This window comes from Podarcis muralis, chromosome 4 (assembly GCF_964188315.1).
Source record: "Podarcis muralis chromosome 4, rPodMur119.hap1.1, whole genome shotgun sequence".
In the NCBI taxonomy this organism is placed as follows: domain Eukaryota; kingdom Metazoa; phylum Chordata; class Lepidosauria; order Squamata; family Lacertidae; genus Podarcis; species Podarcis muralis.
Window position 1 is genome coordinate 61,392,451 of NC_135658.1, and position 19,143 is coordinate 61,411,593.

The 19,143-nt window shown below is 38.2% G+C and overlaps 1 protein-coding gene across 9 annotated transcripts in view; it reads left to right on the plus strand.

The window, feature by feature from the left end:
- The window catches only part of DMD (dystrophin), a 985,465-nt gene that overhangs the window by 444,248 nt on the left and 522,074 nt on the right, over positions 1-19,143 (plus strand). For all 9 annotated transcript variants that reach the window (XM_077927390.1, XM_077927397.1, XM_077927392.1 and 6 more), the window contains exons 32-37: positions 753-926; positions 1,051-1,206; positions 4,948-5,118; positions 10,545-10,724; positions 14,199-14,327; positions 17,886-18,056. In XM_077927390.1, coding sequence (XP_077783516.1) covers positions 753-926; positions 1,051-1,206; positions 4,948-5,118; positions 10,545-10,724; positions 14,199-14,327; positions 17,886-18,056 — 981 coding nt within the window. The remainder of the gene's footprint in view (positions 1-752; positions 927-1,050; positions 1,207-4,947; positions 5,119-10,544; positions 10,725-14,198; positions 14,328-17,885; positions 18,057-19,143) is intronic.

A 19,143-nucleotide genomic window follows, 5' to 3' on the forward strand; every position in this document is an offset into this window, starting at 1 on the left:
TAGTGCAGTGGGTGGCGACTCCTGTTAAAAAGAAAAAAATGCTATTCATGTGCATCTTACCATTGGATTCTTTATTTCCAAAATGGATGCACTGTGCATAAATAACTTACATTGCCTAACAACAACAACAACAACAACAACAACAATTTTATTTATACCCTGCCCATCTGGTTTCCCCAGCCACTCTGGGCTGCTTATTGAAATTGAAATACTTTATTGTCACTTGTACAACTTGTATACAGTGAGATTACACGAGCACCCCCCACTCAGCTCTCTTAGTCTTAATTCCCCTCGTTTACTGACGCACACCCACCACATATAGCACATAAAAAATTATAAAACATTAGACATTTAAAATTTCCCAATACAGGGTTGCCTGAATATGACCTGAAACTAATAATACACTTGCAGACTAAATATTCAAAGGAAATGCAACTCAATATTACAACCTATTTGATCATTTGTGTGAAATGACCTAGCAAGTAGCATTCTTTAAATTCTTGGGAACTTGCTACCAATCCGAAGGAAGCTGCACAGGAGGGCACAGTGTAATTGTTTGCTAAGCTGCCTAGACATGCTTTCAAAAGAAAAATAAAGGGAATATCCAAGTTTCTCTTCAGTATGTAGAAGCAGGACTGCTCTGTCCCTTACTTTAAAAGTCTTCATAAAATCATGACCGTGACTGTATTAGCATAATGACTTAATCTGCATATTTTGCACCCCTCTCCTTTCATCTCATATATTATTTTCAGAAAAAGCTACAAGATGTCTTCATGAAGTTTCGCTTGTTCCAAAAGCCAGCCAATTTTGAGCAGCGCTTACAGGAGTGTAAAATAATTTTAGATGAAGTGAAATCGCAAGTGCCGAAGTTGGAGTTGAGGAGTGTCGAGCAGGAAGCAGTGCAATCCCAGCTTGATCATTGTATGGTGAGTATTTCCAGTGCAATAATAGTTCACATGTAAGGCAACTTATTGGACTATGCCTATTACATTTTGCAAAAATCAGTGTAATTTCAGTGAAATTAAACATTTCCTTTTCTGTGTTGGTTAGAAATTGTATAAAACTCTTAGTGAAGTGAAATCTGAAGTGGAAACAGTCATAAAAACTGGGCGTCAGATTGTGCAAAAACAGCAAACGGAGAACCCAAAAGAACTGGATGAAAGGCTGACAGCTTTGAAATTACAATATAATGATTTGGGTGCCAAGGTATGTTCTACGCTTTTCAGTGCTAAAGTCTGCCTCTCAGTTGTAAAGCGAAATATATCTCTTCCATTTTGTTGTAATTTATTTTATTTTCCTCTCTTAAATTGATTTTATTTGTCTTTCCTTTCTCAGTGAGAAAAAGATTCTATTAACTGACTATTCAGAGCGGCCCAGTTATATATTGAAATAATGTAACTAAACAATATCATTTCAGCTAGGGTTGAGTCTTAAATGAAATTCATTACATCCCTTTGACATAACTGGTAGCTAGATTTTTTTTATTTCTGTCCAAATTTATTTTTCAAATTCAATTGGAAGAAAACGGGGAGCACATTTAGCATTAAATATATGTTAAGCGCAACAGATAATAACAGTGCTTTATTATATACTGTGTAAAGATAGGATAAACATGCATCCTCCAAAAAGATATTTGACTCATATGTGAACCAATATTCTCTTTTTTATATTATGTGACATTTCTAAGTGTAGAATTAGATATATGAAGGACCGGCCTTCATATTCAGGATGATGGTTTTCAAGAGAACTTGCAAATACTTGATACTTTCTATTAAAAAATAAGTAAATGCAGGTTTTGCCCCTACGGCCTACAGTCAAGAAAACAGTAGAATAGGAAAATGCAAAATTAATTAGCACATGCCAATGTGAAATATGCCATTTTAAATGAGGATTTTAATGCGACAGTGAAAAGAGCCTTATGGATAGGACAACAAGTGAAAATGAGGAGAGTATGTGTGTAACCTTTGGTTTGCATAGGAGAAAGTTATTGGAGGGTGAAGACAGTATAAGGAAGCATAGGAAGAGGGAATGGTGTGTATTTTCACTTCTGCATCATTTTAAAGCTACTTAATCCTTCCCACTCTGTTAGGTTTTTAGTCTAAAAACAATCACCCTGAAATGCTTTTTCACCTGTGGAAGATGTAGGGAAGATACGAAGAACCTGTGTATGTTTTCCCTTAGGTGAAAAAGCATCCTGGACAGGGTCATTTCAACCTGATAAATGTCTTCAGAAGAAAGCAGCCTTTTACCATCAGCCCTTCCTCCAACCAAATTCTAAACTAATCCTGCTTTAAATAAATAAATAAATCATGTAATGTGTACTTTGATTCAACTGTTATGAGATGAAATGGTAAACGGAGTTAACTGTGTAAAAAAGAAAGACCTTAAGATGGCAGTATTTCCTACATTTCTTTTATAACATGTAAATCGAAAATGGGGAAATAAAGTGATATTACCCATTATAGTGTACATCCAACCATACAATTTTTCTGAAACTCTCCTAGTTGAAATAAGGGGTGGGGAGCAGCTATATATATGCTGCACCTGTCATTATTTCTCTAAACTCAACGAAGCACCACTCGTATATAGTTTTGTATGCTCTTTAACTATTTCAAAATTTACATTTCTAGAAATAAACAGTCCCATTAGAATTCAAATGGTCCCTTTGTCCCAAAAGCAAAACAGCCAAGATGGACTGTGGCTGCAATCTTATATACTGAATGAAGCACTGAGCTCCATTGAATCCAGCAAACTTACTTCCGAGTGAAATATGCAAGAGGTTGCATTCCTAGTACTATGCAAAAGACACCAGATTTCCCCCTCTAATAAATAGTGTGGAAATGTTAAACTTCAACTATCAACAGCTTTTTTGCATTAACTGTGCATATATGAAAAAGAAAGGGGGAATAAGCTCACTAGTAGTTAAACACATACTGAAAGTTGCATCAAAAGTATTTACATAGTGCACTTCTCCATATCATAAGCCTAAGCCATGGATCAGAAATTCCCAAGGGTGCTAACAACAAGCTACTGAGGCTAAAGGGGAGGCGATTATTTATTTGTCTTTTTGCATTGCTTTAATCTGTTAAATGCAGAGGGCTCTTTTGAACCTATCTCAATCACCTTACCCTCCAAAAAGGGAGATTTGCAACTGTGTGGTAGTTACTAAGTACTTCTAGGTGCAAGGAGGGACTTTTGAGAAGGGGCCTAACCACAACCACCTTCTGAATGGTCAGAAGTACCTGACGCCGTGGACCCACATGGTAACTTCCTCCAGGATAGCTTTTATTAGGTGTGATGGGTAAGGGTCCAAAGCGCAGGTGTTGGGCCTGTGATATCATAGAATCATAGAATAGAATCATAGAGTTGGAATAGACCACAAGGGCCATCGAGTCCAACCCCCTGCCAAGCAGGAAACACCATCAGAGCACTCCTGGCATATGGTTGTCAAGCCTCTGCTTAAAGACCTCCAAAGAAGGAGACTCCACCACACTCCTTGGCAGCAAATTCCACTGTCAAACAGCTCTTACTGTCAGGAAGTTCTTCCTAATGTTTAGGTGGAATCTTCTTTCTTGTAGTTTGGATCCATTGCTCCATGTCCGCTTCTCTGGAGCAGCAGAAAACAACCTTTCTCCCTCCTCTATATGACATTCTTTTATATATTTGAACATGGCTATCATATTACCCCTTAACCTCCTCTTCTCCAGGCTAAACATGCCCAGCTCCCTTAGCCGTTCCTCATAAGGCATTGTTGAACCTGTCGTTCAGTTTATGTGGGTGGAAGCTTTTTTGAAAGGAATGAAAATGGAACTAAGCCATTGTCTCATGTCCAAAGTCCGTTTCGGGTAGCCTAATCCAGCCCGCCGGTCAATTTAATCTGGCCCCCGTGGCAGTATATGTCCTGGGGTAAAATCCTAAAAGCTAAACAACTTCAATCCTAAAAAAAAAGCCCAACAACTTTGGTCAGCCCTCATGCATGTTCACTTCATCAAATCTGACCCTCTTTGAAAAATGTTTGGGTGCTCCTGACAATGAAGTATGAAGTTAAACTAAAAGAGAATTCAGGTGGGTATGATAATACTGAAGTAGTAACTGCATAGCAAAAAAATGGTCATTTTCATTATAATTTCTGATAACAAATTGTGTTTGAAGAGTTGCTCCTTTGATTGCTTCTCTTCAGCATTGATTCATCATTCTTGGTGTCTGCTGCAAGATAAGCTCTTCCTTATGCTGTAGCTGGAGCATCATCCATCAGTTGCTTCAGACAACTGGTTATTACTAGGTTTCTGTTGCTCTATCTATTTTTTTGATACTGTTCTTAAGTCTATATTTTTGCACATCACTTAGAGATGTTAAATATTGCAGTTTAAAAATTCCTTTAAAGAAAATAAAAATAAAATTAAAATGAATAAGACAGGAGTTGCAGGTCAAGCTGGATGAAAACAACTTTTATTGAATCAATAAATTCTGAAGGTTGGCATTAAAAGGACATAAAACATGACTGCAGTGTACTTAAATATGCATAAAGAGCACCAAGTTAAAGCATACTTTTAATCTTCATTTTGTTTCTTTTATTGAAGCTAACTTTGCAAATTATAATTAATCTAGCCATTCTGTTTTTGTTTCAGTGTGAAGTAGTTGGTTTGCTATTAAGTAGAATGCTGATCTAGTACTGACAAAAGAATGTAGTCTAAAGTGTAATGAAAAAGGCTAACATTCTGAGGTGTATTCTTGTCATATGTTTGCTATAAAAAAGATTTAGCATTTCTGGGAACTGTAGATGTGAAACAGAGGATAGATGACCTCTACAATCATGGGGACTTGATGGTGGAATCTTTTGACCAGGAGAAAAACTACTGCCAGAAATATGAGTATCCGTCTCAGTAGCACTTAAGGTGGTGAAGCATTTAGAGGTTTGGCTCTTCATTCCCCCTCCCCCTTCTGCAGGTGACTGAAAAAAAGCAAGAGCTAGAGAAATGTTTGAAATTATCTCGGAAACTGAGAAAGGAAATGAATGCTCTGACAGAATGGCTGGCAGTGACAGATTCAGAACTGACAAAGAGATCAGCAGTAGAAGGCATGCCTATCAATTTAGATGCTGAAGTCGCCTGGAGCAAGGTAATAATATATATTTTCTTTCCTTGTAAACTCACATATGTTTGTCTGGAGTTATCTCGCTGTCACAGCAATACTTCTGCACCCCAAAAAAGTTGTAAACAATATGATATATACTGGTGATACACTGAGACAAAAGAAGTTGGTGTTCAAAATTTAACATATTAACCTTATAGTAGGATGCATCAGGTACCACATCATACTCATAAGAGAAAGGAGGAGAGGAATAATTCAAAAGAAAAATAACCCCACATACCCTTTTCTATAACTTTTTGAAAGATTCCATTTTTTCCAGGCTTAAAAGGAGAACTTAGTACAGTGTTAGTGTATTAGCACCTTCTAAGTGTTGAGACATTAAAAGACTCCAAAGCACTGTTGTCATTTTATGCTAGTTTCTTCATTAACATTTTAAACAGGCCATCTAATTTTTGCCTTAATTTTAAAGATCAGTTTTATTGTAAAGAACTAATGCTAGAAAAATAATTAGGATGTGTTTTATTTTTAATTAGCTACTAATTTTTAATAAAAGGAATATATGACACTTTTTTCCCTTGAGGATGGTCACTGTTCATGTAGTCATTGTTCTTCCTGGATCTGCCTGCAAGAGTAGTAGTCTATATTCCTACCCCTTCCTCACTTTAATTCCTCTTATAAACTTGTAGCTGTATCAACTCTGAGAAGTAATTATAAGTTCCTGCAACAAAGAACTGAACAGTGTTAGTTCAGTATAATCACACAGAGCAACGAAAGTAATATAGGCTTTTCGCAATAGAGGCTACAATTCAGTCTCTGTCCATTTAGAGCCACTTTGTGGTTCCCTGGTCATTTGTTTCTACCTCCAAGTTGTGCAATACTTGTCAGGGTTTTGCTGCCACAAAACCGGAGCTTTTAGTGAAGTTCTGTCCCTGCCCCTGTAACATTTGGACAGACTTGTCCCTGTCTTTTTCCATGTCCCAGCAAGCTGTAGCCAAAAATTTGGCATAGTGGCATGAGACATTGATAATATAGGTACAGCCCAGTAAATATTTGTTGCTTTCAACAGCTTTTGCAGTTTTCCAGAAATTATCACTATGATTGCATTCACTGTTTCAGAGAACAATTTCAGATTCTCAAGGAATGGGAATAAGCTTGACAGTCACTGAACATGTTTTTTCCAAAAGAAATCAAAGTAATTCTTTGTTAATCATGAACGATACTTCTACCACACTGCAGATGCCATCCCATACGCATTTGTATACATATAAAAGCTAAGCTTTGTATACTGATTAGATATGTCTACCACAGCTGCAGTTAACATAGGAATGCCTTCCTTTAATTGAATTCCTTTAATAATTAAACACTGACTTTGGTACTCCAGAAGTTCTATAATTAGTGTGCGAGGTTTGCTGATTAGAGCAGTTATGCAGTAGAGTGATTTTGTTATTTCTCACCCTCGCAACCAAAAGGTAGTGCCTATATTACTAAGAAAATCAAGAAGGAAAGGAAAACTTCATTAAAATTTCACACACAGGAGAAATGTGATAATTTGCTATAAAGTACCTGCTAGCCTACCAAAGTACTGTCCTCTCTTTTGCATTTTCATGAGTGGAGCTGATAATTTAGTGATTATAGCAGAAAGCTAATGGCAAGAGAATGTTCCCTTACAGTCCAAGTTAACAAAGCCAGCGGAATTGAATCAGCTAAATCAGACACCCTTAACTTTGTCAGAGTAGGCTTTGCTAAGGCCAGAAAAGTGGGCCTTCCTAAGCCCGATAAACTGAGCTGAATACTCCTGCCTTTAACTGAAGAGAGAGAAACTTCAGGAAATTGGGTTTGAGTGATAAGGAAAAGACCCCATTAAACCAAAATGTTAGTGACAGAGGGCTGCCTTATTATATGAATCAGGAAGGTAGCATGAGTATCCTGCCCTAACCTCTAAAAAAACCTCAAACCTCTAGACTGAAGAGTTTCAGGAAGGATCTTAACCCTCTCCCAGGACAAGGTTGTCACTCTTTAAACCACTTGGCATGGTACATTTCTCCCAGTGCTCATGTTTCTCCCTGTGCTTATGTGCTCATGTTGTCACTTCTTTCCCCAGTTCTTCTCTTTCCAGTTCTTTCCCCTGCTCTTCTCTTGGGGTCACTTTGAAAGACTGTGTTTCATATTGTGTTGATGAGCTAGAGAATACTTGACTACCATAAACAATTTGTTCTAGGCTCTTGGGGCTCATATTTCAGTTAAAGAAATATTGGCCCATTCTCAAATTTAGAATAGCAGATGGTACTCTCCAGAAAACCTCTATGCCATTTGCTCCTGTTACCATATTTGAACTGTTACCATATTTGAACTGAAAGTGCATTACTGTTACATTCTAGCTCACATTATAAAATAGTAACAAATATCATGTGCAATCATAATACTGAATTGTGTGTTGAGTTATGCTAGAAACGCAATTGGTAGTGTTGTCTTCTTTCAATGACACAAATAAAATAAATTAGAAATTGTCATCTTTCATTACTGTTACGGAAAACAGTAAAGATGCTTCAAGTTAATAACTGCATGATCCTTTGGCAAGAGGGACATAGTAGCAATTTATATAATGATCCTAAATGATCCTATCTGTGATTATTAAGATATATAGTCACCATCTTTTACAAGGCTTATGTGAGTATTAAGCAGTGTAAAGTTATGTACTCTGTTCATCATCAACTCTGAATGATGAAAGTAACTGCAGTGACTGATACAATTTTATCTTTTGCATCATTTTATTCAGATTTCCAGTGTGCTTGCTGAAAGCACAAACACTGCTTAATTTACCAGCTGCCAGTACTGATAGAGACATCTAGTCCCTGTTGTTGGAAATTGTTTTTTCTTTTGAAGTTTTACCATGGTTCAACAGTGTCCTCCTGTTGAAGAGTGTGAATATTTCATCAGTGCTTTGAAAAGAAGTAATAAAGAAATCTAGAATTAGACTAGAATGTGCAGAGTACACTAAGTACATTTATACTGAGAAGTGGAACAGGAAATAACACATACTTGTTAGGACTTACTAGGCTCTCTCTTTCACTTCTGTAACAGTTCCTTCTGCCAAACAGAAATCTAACTGCTACTTAAACTTGGGTGTATGTGGAAAAAATACATGGAAACCCAACATGAGGGATTGCTGCAGGAAAAAAATACCAATAAACTTGTGTGTGCGCGCATGCATGCAGTTGTTCATGGATCCCATGCTGGATTGTGATCAGTGTATATGTAGATATATGATAGTAGTATAAAACAAAATGCAATTCTGGGTAGTGCAATGCAGTGGGGTTTTTGTTTTTAATCAAATGTATATTCTAGTCTACTTCCAATGAATTCAGCATGGGTTACATAATTAACCCATTATTTCCTATGAGGTAGCATAGGGTAATTGCCAAAGACAACCCAATAAGCTTTATGGCTGCATGAGACTAACTCAAACTCTCTGTTCAAATCCTACCCTCTAACTCATGGGTAGGCAAACTAAGGCCTGGGGGCTGGATTTGGCCCAATCGCCTTCTAAATCCAGCCCATGGACGGTCTGGGAATCAGTGTGCTTTTACATGAGTAGAATGTGTCCTTTTATTTAAAATGCATCTCTGGGTTATTTATGGGGCATAGGAATTTGTTCATTCCCCCCCCCCCCAAAAAAAAATAGTCCGGCCCCCCACAAGGTCTGAGGGATAGTGGACTGGCCCCCTGCTGAAAAAGTTTGTTGACCCCTGCTCTAACTGTTATGCTACATTTGTTCTGTGCACAAACTGCCATGTTATGAGAGTCTGCAACTTCCTGCTTGAGAATACAGATTTACCGGTACCTAGCTGCTAATGCTTGGATTATTCCAGACTGACTTATTTCCTGGATATGTTCTTCTAAAGTTAAAAAAAAGAGAGTCTACAGATGTACACAATATGTTATTAGTTTCAGTTTGCTTTTCTTCCAAGTCGTGGACATGAATTTTATATCAAACAGTCAAGTAAACACACCCAGAGCTTAATTTTTTGAAACTCCAGGGACCAGTGAGCAAATTCACAGACACCTAAGAGCTTTGGGGGAAATAAGTTGTATAGACCCTGAGCTTGTCTGACCAAGCTCAACAGATCTTCCCAACCCAAACAGGGATAGGCATTTATTACAATTACTGTTAGCTTTCTCCCTAATCCATGGATTTCCCCAACTATAAATTGGGCTATGTTTGGGGAGTTGTTTAGGGGGGGTGTTTTTGTTGGCTGGCTTGAATTATTTGATTATTATTTTTAAAGCAGGATTTAATCCCATATTACATCGGCTGAGACAATTTGATGTCTACTTAACACTAATAAATAACTCATTTTTTAAAACAAATTCAAATTGTGAAGAGCTTATCAACGTACTTTTCAGCATAGATATACACACACGTTTTAAGAGATATGTCACTGACACCTTTCAAATGGAGCCGGGCAACTTAGCAAGGGAAAATATCAATTCTGTGAATACTTGAAGAAAAAGCAATGGTATGCCAGAACATTATTTAGATGGAGATTGCTTCTTCTTTGGCTTGTCTTATGGTACTACTCCAGTGAGGCCTGGGGTTTCTTGCTTTATTTCATCCTCCCTCCTGCCTGCCCAGCATTTCTCTTTTCTTGCTTCAGCTGAGGCCTCTGACTCTTGTAGCTGTTGTTGCTGTTCCCTCTGCACGAAGGGATAAAACAGGGGATTCTATGAATGAGTAGAAGAGAGGGAGAGGGTAGAAAAGAGAATGAAGTCAGGCAAAGAACAGTAGCTGGCTGATGCAGCAGCAAAAGGCATGGACATAGCCAGGGAGGGGTCATCCCCTAAATCAAGTAAATAAATAAAAATACTTACCAATCACTGACCAATCACACCGCAGATAGCTTGGTTATTCCCCCCCCCCCCACATTGATCCTGCCCCCCCCCCCAAAATCCTGGCTACGCCCATGGCAATAGGAGATAAGGCCAACAAGCAGCAGCTCGCATCCTCCTCCTAAAGTCACAGGAATGAATATGTTTTTGCAAAGAACTCATAGTGCTCTTTTTCCTTGGGTAAACATCATTAGTAAAGGGAAGGTTCCTGCCCATCCTAAAGTGACCCAAAATGCATAAAGCATGGCACACAGGTATTATGTGAGTTATTGTTTTTGTTTGTTACTATGTTATGTCTTTTTGTAGTTTTATATTGTAAATCGCCCTGTGATCCTTGGATGAAGGCCGGTATAGAAATTTAATAAATAATAACAATATTGATCAGAAGTAAGAAGTTACATATTTATTTCACTTTCAATTTATTATGCACGTCTATATTGAAATATACTGGACCTTTTCCTCTCTGCTTCTAACAATGTTAATATGCAACATATGAGTGTTGGTTCATAATATGTTCTTCCTAACTCTTCTTCCTTATTTAATCATTATGCACATGCTTTTCATAGGCAACCCAACTAGAAATTGAAAAACGCCAGCTTCAGTTGAAGAACATTACTGATTTGGGAGAAGGGTTGAAGACCATCCTTAAAGGGAAGGAAAGCATAGTGAACGATAAACTCAGCCTTCTGAGTAGTAACTGGATTGCAGTAACGTCTCGAGCTGAAGAGTGGTTTAACTTGTTGCTGGTAAGAATTACATATTGTTACTTTCTGTTCCCAGAAATAGCACTACATAGCTTGTTTGGGAAGCAAGAAGAGCAATGGAGATTTAGGATGTCTTTGGAATATCTATTTTATTTACAAATATATAGGTGAAGCATAATGGAAGTAAACAAATTCCTTTATCAGGCAGCAAAATGGCTAATTCTCCATCACATCATAGCAGCTTTTTTACAGTCCAGCTAAATTCCCAACACTCTACCTTCCTATCCGCTTTCAAACTGCAGTTACTTCTACCTGGGTATCTATCCTTCCCCTCAAAAATCTGATGGTTGATAAGAGATTACCAGTAATTAAATGACATTATTGGTTTTTTTGTTAAGTTTCTCACCACCCATTAGTTTACCAGGAAAAAGCATACAGTGCTAATGCTAATCAAAACAACCATGCAAAATAAGAAAGGCACTTGTTTTCTGTGGTCTATAAACATTGTTGCAACTGAACTATGCATGTATAGTATATAGCATTTTTAAATTTTTATTGTAAATGCTAGACACAGAGAAGTTAGGCTTTAGGCCCTGTTACTTCACCCTCCATAAAATGTAGCTGTTACTGCCATTAGCAAAGGTGACCACACGATGAATCATATCATGCAAGAATTCTCTGCAGATTGAGTTTCACTCATGCCTGGAAATAAATGGAATTGTGAGTTTGCAGGGGATTGCTAAAACTTAATATGCACAGAATAACAGTTTTTACTTGTAATTGCAGCAGCTGACACTATTACTATGAGCCATTAGTGCCCAGAAGGTTAAAAATGCAGCAACTTGCCTAAGCCCACCCAGTAAATTCATGGCTGAGCTGGGATTTGAACTTTCCTGTTCATTTTTTTTTTTAAATCACTACCATTATGGCCACAATTTTGTTGGCTCTTTGAAAGACCAGCTTTGATAGACCTATTGCTGACTGAGTCCCCATATATCTGTCTTATCACAATTTGTAAATGCGACTGTAAACAATTTGGGGGGAAAGGTGGTAATTGTGCCAGTTAAATAATACAGCAATGCAATGTTTAGAAATTGCTGCTATCGCTATAACAGCAGTTCAATAATATGGCCAACTTCATTTAGCATATGTTCAGTCTACTTGACAGCAGATGTTTGCTCCTTATAGCTGCATCATTCTGTTTCAACTGTAATAACAATCATATTACTGACAAAGATAAAAGGTTTTGATAATGTTCTGTTATGATTCCAAAAGGTGTGTTTCTCATGCATTATTTATCAACGTGATGAAACCTACACATTATGCACATTGGCTGTCTCAATCTGAAAATAAAATCTGAAAGTAAAATATTGATTTTTTAAAAATCAATGTGGCTATATATTTGTCTCATTTCCACCACTAGAATAAAGGAGATAAATAAGAAAAGCTGTATTTTCTTGTAACCACCAACAGGCATTTTTCTCTTACATCAGTTCTAAAACGTCAGTTCCAGAAGAGTAACAACAGTGGCCATACTCTGAAACAGAGTCGTCTTTCCCATAGAGTTTAGTGGTGCGTTGCGCCACAGCGCTGCCCTCTCAGGGGCGCCCCAGCGAGTAGGAGACCTGCGCGGCTTTGTGGCAGCCTCCCCTTTCCCTGCATGCCCGGGTGTGCAGCTTGCCTCCCAAGCCTCCTGTGCATGGCAGGAATGCGGGAGGGAAGCCCCGAAAAGGCAGGTGTCAAAGGCAGCTCCCTGTCAAAGGCAGCTCCCTGTCAAAGCTCTCCACCAGTGGCTTCCCAGCAGGCAGAAGGGAACTCCAAAGCATTTGCAAAGACTCTCCTCCTCCTCCTCACCCAGGAGCAGAAAGAGCTACTTTGGCTGCTGCCCCTGCGACTCAATCCATGCTCCTTTCTGGAGACCAAGCTGAATTCTGATGGAAAGAATTATTTCATGGGGTCTACCCAAGGCGTTTGGCTCCCCCCCCCCAACAGACCCATCCTTAGCTGTGCCTAAGTGCACATTTATTTCTCCCTTTAAGTAGCATTGCAAAATGCAGTGGGCTGCACACACACCCCGTACGCTGCGTGTGTGGTCATGGTCGAGGACAATCTGCTGCTGTCCTGCCGCACCCACCCACTCACTCACACTCACTTTGAGGGGATCAGGGAAGCCTGCATGGGCGGGAGGAGTGACGCTATTTCTGCCCCGGCTCAGCTTCCCAACCACCACCCTCCTCTCCTCTCCGTTGGTGAGTTAAATGCCCTCTCCTTCCTGCTTTCCTCTGTCCCACATTCTCTCTTTTTATCCAGTAAAGGAAGGGGTAGTTTTCCCCCGCCCCCAGCTCTTGCCTCTCCTTCCCTGTAGTGAAATTCCCAAGTTCAGGTCAACAACTCTGGGGAATCTTTCCTAAAAAAGGTCAACAACTTTGGGGTCCACCCTTAAAAAGGTAATAAACTCTGGGAAACGGGGGTGGGGGGTGGCAGGCGCCGGAGGGAATCTTTGCACCACGGCACCGGATATGCTTAAGACGGCCCTGCTCTGAAAATGCTTTAAGGGTAGGAATGATTTCTAAATGGGCTACTCCTACTGGCATGCCAGGATCTGCTGTGTGGCTGTCCTCATATGATGAACCACTGTGCTTTAGGTAGCAGCCTTTGCCAGATGAGCCTTATTTGAGCAACACAGTCTTCCTGAGCTGTAGCATAGATCTGTCTCATTCACACTTCCACTTGTACTGTGCCTAGAAAGCATGAGTCCAAGTGGTTTTCTCTTTGCCATGTTCCTTTCCCAGAGAAAACCTGCTCTTTAGTGCTAAATCAGACAAATGTCAATCCAGGGGGGAAAACCCAATTGCTGTTTGTTCTGATTGAGAGTGGCTTTCCCCAGGGGAAAAAAGCAGGACAAGATAGACCCATGCTGTGTTTTCTCTTTTTCTTCAGTCTTGGCAATAGCAATTATCAGAAAAAAACAAATTTTCTATCTCTTGGTATCATTTTATTCAATTCATCAGTTGTCTGTTCTGATATTCAAAACAAAAAAAATTCCTTCCAGTAGCACCTTAAAGACCAACTAAGTTAGTTCTTAAGGTGCTACTGGAAGGAATTTTTTTTGTTTTGACTATGGCAGACCAACACGGCTACCTATCTGTAACTGTTCTGATATTGTTACTGTTTTTGATATGAGCATACAGTACACACACACACACACACACACACACTATAGAATGATTCTTTCTTATATGAGAACCAGTGGTTGATGTTTTAATATGTTTTTAAAGTAATTCAGAGAATTACTTTAGGTGCTTTGTGGACACCAAAATAATTTTTAAAGCTTCCTAAAACATTATCAAATATTGCTTTTGGAACACCTTTCACTTTGCCATACAAGTTGAGAATCTAAAGTCCCCCTGCGCTCATGGAAGCTGGTTTACAGTTCTATGAACCTGGCCAATTCTCTTTTCTTTTTGTCTCAGCTACTAATTACTTAATAATATGTTCTATTCCCTTTCTATGCAGGCATATCAGAGACACATGGAGAATTTTGATCAGAATGTTGCTAACATCACCACCTGGATGTATCGGGCGGAAATACTATTGGATGAATCTGAAACACAAAAACCTCAGCAAAGGGAAGAAATTCTTAAGGTAACAAATACAGTTTTCTGAAAAAAAATTATTATAAAAATCTAATAGTGTGCATCCCCAGGGTTTTTGCCCTACAGGTTTCAAATATTTTTAGATAAAAGCAAAACACATTTTCTCTTAACAAAGGCACTGTCTAACAGCTTTTAAATTGCTTAATAGAGCATAGTGAAGGTAAGTGTATTCAGTACAAAAGCCAAATAAGTTATTGGCTTGAGGATTTCATGGTGAGTAGAACACTTATTGTTAGGCCTGTATCTCTTGAATACCATTTGTATCTGTTTAAAAATGAAATACCAGCCTTCTTTTATCAGTTTGCTCCTTTTATCAAATATCTATTCTTCTGGGGATTGTTGTTTGTTATATATTCATGTCACTTCAAAGTTCTCTGAGCAGTGATTTCATTTGACAACATTGTATTTCAGTTTGATATTATCTTTGTGGAAGTGGTTCATCATTTGAAGAGGGATTTTTCAAAGCGTATTATAGGATGGCTTAAATGTATGTGTAACTTCTGTTGCAAAAATATAATCATACAAATTATGCAGTGCTTCATATAAATTAATATCATACTTGGTAATAAATCAGGTTTATAACCACCTGATCGAAGTATGATGTGTGTGGGGGGGGATATATATTTCCAAACTTCAATCTCTTCAAAGTCTTGCTTACTTTCACAACTTCTGGTTCTTCTTTCTAAGATTCCTGGCCTGAGTCTTCATAGCTCATCAAGAATTGTGCTCCACTATTTGTATAAGAAATATTATTCCTAACCCCCTTCCCTTCTAGCTTTCTTTACCCTGATTGATGTAGCTCCATTTGCTGCCTCCTTCAGAATTCTGAAATAAGAAAAGATCCAACAGAGAAATCTCAATGTCTCATGCTCCCCTGCCTTTATGAAGTGGGAACAGCCTGGTCTTCAATATCTAGTGCTGGCTATAATAAATGGATTAGATCTTACTGATCATGGTTTCATGATTTCTGCTTCCATACTGATCCAATAATGGACAAGAGGCGCAGGGAAAATGGCAACCTGCATTCCTGTAATGTCAGAATTTGACTTGATTCTCAGCCTAGAGACTCCTAATATGTTAACACTGCCATCACGATAACTACTGCTCTTGGTAAAGTGTTCTGGAAACTGGAATTTCATTCACTCCCTTGTAAACACAAGATGTTTTCCTATCTTCTGTTGCACCAAACAGCACCAAGTATTAATAGAATAGAAATTCAGTTATTCTCTCTAAACAGGAAATTATGGATGCATTTATTTCTCCAAGCAGTTTTGTGTTGTAAAGAGGATATTTAGTATGGAAAAGACATAGAAATTAGAAGCATTTTAGAAAGTAAGTAATAATTAGACCTAACATTGTTTAAATTATACATATGCTTGTATGGACTAAGGGCCCAGGTTAGTCTTTCTTTTTAAAAAAAATGCTTCCTAAAATTCCAGTGGCAGATCCTCTGAAGAGTGGGTATCTGTCAGTAAGTATAATGATGAAAAATTAAGGTGCAGACATGGAATCAGGTCTCTGAAAGTTTCTCAGCAATAATAATCCTTTTGTTTCTATCCAGTTTGTCTTACAGAGGTAAAGCTTTCAATATGTAAATTCTTGTAAATACAAAAAGCTTACTTTTAGGTTGTAAATAGTTCCATTTCCGGAATAAAAATCCCTAACAATTAGGTTATGAACAATTAGGTTCATTGTCTCAAAACAGTACCTGTTACACAAATTGCATATTTCCAGCTGGTGAAATTAAATGATTCAAAACTTACACTATGTCAGTATGAAATTCTGTATCATTCCATCATCATTGTAAGCTTGTGCATAGTCCACCAACAACTCTTGGGCTAGCTAAAGCTGTAGACATATAATATAGAGGTAGATGTTCATAATAAACAAAGATCTCATTTATTTCAGACATATATATCATTATCAGAACCAGAAAGTTTCTGTGCCCCTTTCTAATTGGATCTCAGAGGGATTACGGTAAATACACTCCTTTTTTAGCAGGATGAACTCAGTTGGAATAGCCTAAGCAGTTCAAAGTATAATCACATTTTCACAAAAAAGTTCGATTTCAAAAAAGTTTGAATTGAGAATTTGTTAGGGCTGACGGCTTGTAGGCCAAGCAATTGGCCAAGCAAGTAAAACAGCTCAGTTTGCTGAAACTAAGGAACCAAGCCAGATTCATCAGTTTTATAGAGCCAGATGAGGCTCTCTTGGCTTATTGTGATCATTATTGGGCTGAAAGTATAGTATCACTCCAGCCATCTGCAGTGCTAGGCTTGTAGCATAGATTTAACTGAAGCCACCAGTTCTTGTTACTTGCAGCAACCAGAGTGTTACAGGACTTTCTCAAGAGTCCCCCATTTGAGACTCTGATACAAATGTATGGTCATTTTCTCTTGAACATATGTAGATATCTTTTGCATTGAACCTACATTGGTTTTAAATAATTAAATGTGTGTGTGCATATAATATATAGATGGATAGACAGATAGATTGTTGTTGTTTAGTCATTTAGTCGTGTCCGATAGATAGATAGATGCATATATATATACCAGAACAACACTGACTTATTTTTTTCTGTAGGATAATGATAGCATGGAATATGATGTGAAGTAAAACTGTTTTAAGAGCACTGGAAGTGGAGTACAGGGATGTACTAACATATTTTTAAATACCTTAAGGAAACTGTGAGAGATCTCTTCTGTAGAATATCTTCTGGTTCCTATGCATACCATTAATATTTAAGCTTTCTATAGTTTTGTTTCTTAATGTACAAAACACTTAACATCTCAGTAATCCTATAACAGACCATATTATATTGGTGGGCTGAGGGTCAGAGATAGTGGCCTGTCACCGAGCTGAAATTTGCAAGAAGAAAGCATGAAATCTTTCTGCATATGTATTCTAATGGTGATCTTGGTTATCTGAGTGGTGGTTCGTAATGATCCAAATGGCTATATTACTGTGGTTATCCACAATTCAAGAAGAAGGTATCAACAGTCTTAGAGGAACCTCAAAGTTTGCACAAGTACAAAAAACCTGGAAGTGTTAAACATTTTGGAGGAGGCAAGAAACAGTCCAATGAACAGTGAGCATGCCGACTTGACTGTTGGTGGGGGCATAGAAAGCTTTGTGGGAGGGGGAATGAAATTGGAGTACCCTGAACAGGAGCACTACAGTGTGAGTATCTGCTATTAAATGGGGGTCAAAAAAGGCTCTTGCTATTCTGAAAATAAACATATTTGTGTTGTTCAGGGAATCAGCTGAGGAAAAAAAAAGTTATTCCGGATGTTTTTCCTATGTCTTTGATTAAATACGTATTCATCTTCTGTTTCACTGTTTCTGTCAGCCTGAAAATATATATGAAAAGCTAGGCATGGACTGTTCAGAGCTACACAACTGTATGCTTAGTCACAAGCATTTATCTAACGTTTGCTTTATGGTTTTGCTCCATATTCCTTTGCACACTCTCTCTTTCTCTTTTCCCTCCCTTCCTTCTTGCATTTATTACTAACTTCAAGCCCTGTCTCTTACTCATGGACTGTAGCGCTTAAAGACTGAGCTGAATGATATGCGTCCAAAGGTGGACTCTGTGCGCGACCAGGCAGTAGACTTGATGACAAACCGTGGAGATCACTGCAGGAAAGTAATAGAGCCTAAACTGGCAGAGCTCAACCAGCGATTTGCAGCCCTATCAGAAAGAATTAAAAGTGAAAAGGTAGGAGGACATGCTCCTTGCTGAGCTACTTGTATATGCTAAAGAGAGCTTCGCAAAGTGGGTATGGTTGGGTTTTTTTGAGGGCAAGTTTTACAAAGCAGAAGCTAGCAAGGACAAAGGAGTGAAATCCGGAATTTAAAAACTGAAACATTGGAAGAGCCTTTGTGTGAGTGTGTATGTAAAATAAACTCTCCCTTCCAGAAGCAAAGTTCCCATTATTATTATTATTATTATTATTGCTTTTACTAGCCACAGCATCAAAAAAATTGCTGCCGAGGAAAAAAAGAAAGAAATGATTCTTGTTGCTGTATCACTAAAAAGCATGTTGCCATACCAAAATGGAGGACATGTAAAACTAGCATGCGGCTTTTCTAAGCATGTTGTCTTAAAGCAAATTCACATTGGTGCTTCTGTGCAAGAATCTGTTCACAAGTTTCGTGCTGATATGTTTGCAACTCAATAAGATCAACTCAGTGAGAATGAGTCAAAAGCAAATCATTTTCACCAATATTGTTTGTCTGTATGGTTGCTGAGCTGTATCAGTGGAAGAGTTGGAGAGAGCTTAAAATAAGTGTGGTAAATATTTGGTACTTTTTCTTTTAACTTTCCTAAAGCCAGCTTTTCTAAGACCAGTTTGCTAAATCATTAGGCAGTTCTGGATAACAAGGTGTTTTTTTTTTAGCCCAGCTGGGCAACTTATAGCACAATCCTATGCATGCTTATCCTTAAGTAACTCCCATTGTGCTCAATCAGATATACTCCCATGTAAATATGCATAGGAATTCAGCCTTAAGATCTAGTTTGCTTGGAGGCAGTCAGGAGAGCAAGTTGAAAATGGGCAAAGCTGCTTAGACCTGAACCCACCAATATTTGTACTTGAAAAAGGGTGAGAGGAAGGGGCTAAACCACTGACATTTAGAAAAGAAGTGACAACTTCAGGAAGCCAGAGAGAGCTGAAGTAAGTCTCCCTTTTGAGCCTTACCCCAACACAAAAACAAAAGTTGATATATGGAATTATGAAACTGCTGCATACTGAGTCAGACTATTGTTTTGTCTAGTCCAGTATTATATATTCTGGCATGGAGTG